Here is a 4,861-nt window from a genome sequence, read left to right as displayed (position 1 = left end):
AGGGGGAGCTGTGATGCTACAGGCAGAAAGGATTTGAGCTATTCCTTCAGACCCTGGTTGACCTAAAGAGCAGGGACGAGGGTGATTCCTAAGTATGTGGTGACACATTTTCTGAAATCGAGTTTGTGCACAGGAAGCTACCAGAGGTCTGCTTTGGACATATGGAGGCGCCTTTGAGTTGTCCAGGAGCAACTTCAAGTATGTGTTTAAAATTCAGAGGAAAGTCTGAGATAGAGTTCTAAATGCGTACTCTGTATGCTCATTCCATGCACTCACGCCATATTTATATCATTTCAGTTAGGTTCTGAAATATACTCATAAACACATATATTTTACTACAAAAGTGATTTATGCCTTCAGGTTGACTTTAACTGGTTTGAAATTGGACAGTTGGTATTAACAAGGGTTTACATTTTGGGATTTTGTTCTATATTGCTGAGAATCATAGTTTTAAGTTGATTTCTGGGCCTCTTGTAGCATACAATCACATTTCCTGGGGTGTTGATATTTTGTCTCTTTCTTTCCATTCTCTGTTTCACAGCTCACTGAGCAGGCACTTTCATGCTCTCTGATGCTTTGCATAGGCTCCTCAGGTCTTCGGGCTGGCTGCTGAGAGTTCTATTAATAGGGTTTCTTGGGGATGGGGTCCGGGAGCATCAAACAGGTGACCAGCAGCACGATGGTGTCACAGCACCAATTCCTCCTCTTCCTGACACTGGGCATCTCAGGTGAGAGGCTGAGAGGAGAAAGATCTTTATAAAATTTGGCAAATGACTTTACCACGTGGTATGAATAAAACATTTCATTAATCAGTTTGATTACTTATGAAAAATAAGAAAACCTACATTTTTAGATACATATTTTAGTATACTAGGAAGACAGTGTATGGCCACTGTCCATTTGTGATTGCAGGTGTGTCTGGGGACATCGTGATGACCCAGTCTCCAGCCTCCCTGAACGGGTCTCCAGGAGAGCGCGTTGCCATGAACTGCAAGTCCAGCCAGAGTCTTCTATACAGCTCCAACCAGAAGAACTACTTAGCTTGGTACCAGCAGAAACCAGGGCAGGCTCCTAAGCTGCTCATCATCTGGGCATCCACCCGGGCATCTGGGGTCCCTGACCGGTTCAGCGGTAGTGGGTCTGGGACAGACTTCACCCTCACCATCAGCAACCTCCAGGCCGAAGATGTGGGGGACTATTACTGCCAGCAGTATTATAGCTATCCGCCCACAGTGCTTCAGCCTTGAACACAAACTTGCTCCCCAGGGCCATGGGGTCAGGGAGGCTTTGCTGAACCAGCTGCTTCCTCCCCACTCAGCCTTGTTTCTCCCTAAGTTGTAGGAGAAGCCTTCGGGGTAAATCATAGAAGAATGTATGAGTCTTAAGGGAAGATTGAGTGGATAAGTCTCTTCTATGTCTCTTGTACCAGGAGGTCATTCTGTGAAGACTCAAATGACTTGCCATGGGCCCTTGTCTATACCATTCAAGATATTTTGGATCACCTGAATCTGAATTGCCCATACAGATAGATTTATATTACTGACCTGATCATGGCTTCTGCTGCATCTTGTGGAGAAGGGATCAGTGGGCTTCAGAGCAGAATGCTCCCCTGTAACATGACACTTCAGCATTCCCTGTAACCCTTTGGTCAGCTGCATAACTTGCCACCTCAAGACATGATTACTCAGTGATGTTCTTAAGACTGTCCTTTGACCAGATTCTCCTCTTTCTACTTGCCAGAGGCTATTAGAAAGGGAAAATGTAAATAGAAAAATAATATCTCACTGGATCCCAGTTGAAGGCTTGCAAAAACATGTGAGGTCAACTGAGAAGGGGCAGGGTTTTGTGAGTTTCACAGAAGCTGTGCAGACCTCACAGTGGAGATGACTTCATGGTTCTGTCTCTGAGAGTAGGACTGGATTTAGGTTCTGGGATTTTGAGGATAACCCTACATTTCCTGTTTCTGCACTATGAAAACACTTGCATATTCTTTTAGATTATTTGGAATGTTTCTCCCCTCCCCAACAACCTGGGCTCTGCTATGAAGACTTAACCATTCCCACTACACAGATCTCAACCATCCATAAGTGTGGAAGGTGAATTGGATGTTCACTGAGCATGCAGACACGCTTCATTCTTTTTTTTTTCCCATTTTATTTATTTTTTTAGCATAACAGTATTCATTGTTTTTGCACAACACCCAGTGCTCCATGCAAAACGTGCCCTCCCCATTACCCACCACCTGTTCCCCCAACCTCCCACCCCTGACCCTTCAAAACCCTCAGGTTGTTTTCCAGAGTTCATAGTCTCTTATGGTTCGCCTCCCCTTCCAAATTTTTTTTTTTAATAAACATATAATGTATTTTTATCCCCAGGGGTACAGGTCTGTGAATCGCCAGGTTTACACACTTCACAGCACTCATGATAGCACATACCCTCCCCAATGTCCATAGCCCCCTCCCCCTCTCCCAATCCCACCTCCCCCCAGCAACCCCCAGTTTGTTTTGTGAGATTAAGAGTCATTTATGGTTTGTCTCCCTCCCAATCCCATCTTGTTTCATTTATTCTTCTCCTATCCCCCTAACCCCCCAGGTTGCTTCTCCATGTCCTCATATCAGGGAGATCATATGATAGTTGTCTTTCTCTGATTGACTTATTTCACTAAGCATGATACGCTCTAGTTCCATCCACGTCGTCGCAAATGGCATGATTTCATTTCTTTTGATGGCTGCATAGTATTCCATTGTGTATATATACCACATCTTCTTGATCCATTCATCTGTTGATGGACATCTAGGTTCTTTCCATAGTCTGGCTATTGTAGACATTGCTGCTATAAACATTCGGGTACACGTGCCCCTTCGGATCACTATGTTTGTATCTTTAGGGTAAATACCCAGTAGTGCAATTGCTGGCTCATAGGGTAGTTCTATTTTCAACATTTTGAGGAACCTCCATGCTGTTTTCCAGAGTGGTTGGACCAGCTTGCATTCCCACCAACAGTGGAGGAGGGTTCCCCTTTCTCCACATCCTCGCCAGCATCTGTCATTTCCTGACTTGTTAATTTTAGCCATTCTGACTGGTGTGAGGTGATATCTCATTGTGGTTTTGATTTGTATTTCCCTGATGCCGAGTGACGTAGAGCACTTTTTCATGTGTCTGTTGGCCATCTGGATGTCTTCTTTGCAGAAATGTCTGTTCATGTCCTCTGCCCATTTCTTGATTGGATTGTTTGTTCTTTGGGTGTTGAGTTTGCTAAGTTCCTTATAGATTTTGGATACTAGCCCTTTATCTGATGTGTCGTTTGCAAATATCTTCTCCCATTCTGTCAGTTGTCTTTTGGTTTTGTTAACTGTTTCCTTTGCTGTGCAAAAGCTTTTGATCTTGATGAAATCCCAATAGTTCATTTTTGCCCTTGCTTCCCTTGCCTTTGCCGTTGTTCCTAGGAAGATGTTGCTACGGCTGAGGTCGAAGAGGTTGCTGCCTGCATTCTCCTCAAGGATTTTGATAGATTCCTTTCTCACATTGAGGTCCTTCATCCATTTGGAGTCTATTTTCGTGTGTGGTGTAAGGAAGTGGTCCAATTTCATTTTTCTGCATGTGGCTGTCCAATTTTCCCAGCACCATTTATTGAAGAGGCTGTCTTTTTTCCATTGGACATTCTTTCCTGCTTTGTCGAAGATTAGTTGACCATAGAGTTGAGGGTCGATTTCTGGGCTCTCTATTCTGTTCCACTGATCTATGTGTCTGTTTTTGTGCCAGTACCATGCTGTCTTGATGATGACAGCTTTGTAATACAGCTTGAAGTCCGGAATTGTGATGCCACCAACTTTGCCTTTCTTTTTCAATATTCCTTTGGCTATTCGAGGTCTTTTCTGGTTCCATATAAATTTGAGGATTATTTGTTCCATTTCTTTGAAAAAATGGACGGTATTTTGATAGGGATTGCATTAAATGTGTAGATTGCTTTAGGTAGCATAGACATTTTCACAATATTTATTCTTCCAATCCAGGAGCATGGAACATTTTTCCATTTCTTTGTGTCTTCCTCAATTTCTTTCATGAGTACTTTATAATTTTCTGTGTATAGATTCTTAGCCTCTTTGGTTAGGTTTATTCCTAGGTATCTTACAGTTTTGGGTACAATTGTAAATGGGATTGACTCCTTAATTTCTCTTTCTTCTGTCTTGTTGTTGGTGTACAGAAATGCAACTGATTTCTGTGCATTGATTTTATATCCTGACACTTTACTGAATTCCTGTACAAGTTCTAGCAGTTTTGGAGTGGAGTCTTTTGGGTTTTCCACATATAGTATCATATCATCTGCGACGAGTGATAGTTTGACTTCTTCTTTACCAATTTGGATGCCTTTAATTTCTTTTTGTTGTCTGATTGCTGAGGCTAGGACTTCTAGTACTATGTTGAATAGCAGTGGTGATAATGGACATCCCTGCCGTGTTCCTGACCTTAGCGGAAAAGCTTTCAGTTTTTCTCCATTGAGAATGATATTTGCGGTGGGTTTTTCATAGATGGCTTTGATAATATTGAGGTATGTGCCCTCTATCCCTAGACTTTGAAGAGTTTTGATCAGGAAGGGATGCTGTACTTTGTCAAATGCTTTTTCAGCATCTATTGAGAGTATCATATGGTTCTTGTTCTTTCTTTTATTAATGTGTTCTATCACATTGATTGATTTGCGGACGTTGAACCAACCCTGCAGCCCTGGAATAAATCCCACTTGATCGTGGTGAATAATCCTTTTAATGTACTGTTGAATCCTATTGGCTAGTATTTTGGCGAGAATTTTTGCGTCTGTGTTCATCAAGGATATTGGTCTGTAGTTCTCTTTTTTCGTGGGATC

At 42.4% G+C, this 4,861-nt stretch overlaps 1 gene segment (V, D, J or C); it reads left to right on the top strand.

The window, feature by feature from the left end:
- Positions 1-600: 600 nt before the first annotated feature.
- Positions 601-1,247, top strand: LOC123925660. The segment is given in 2 exon segments: positions 601-728; positions 913-1,247. Coding segments are annotated over 2 exon segments (423 nt in total).
- The last annotated feature ends 3,614 nt before the right edge of the window (positions 1,248-4,861 follow it).

Source organism: Meles meles, chromosome 15, assembly GCF_922984935.1.
Source record: "Meles meles chromosome 15, mMelMel3.1 paternal haplotype, whole genome shotgun sequence".
NCBI classification, from domain to species: domain Eukaryota; kingdom Metazoa; phylum Chordata; class Mammalia; order Carnivora; family Mustelidae; genus Meles; species Meles meles.
This window is presented reverse-complemented; position numbering and strand designations above follow the sequence as displayed.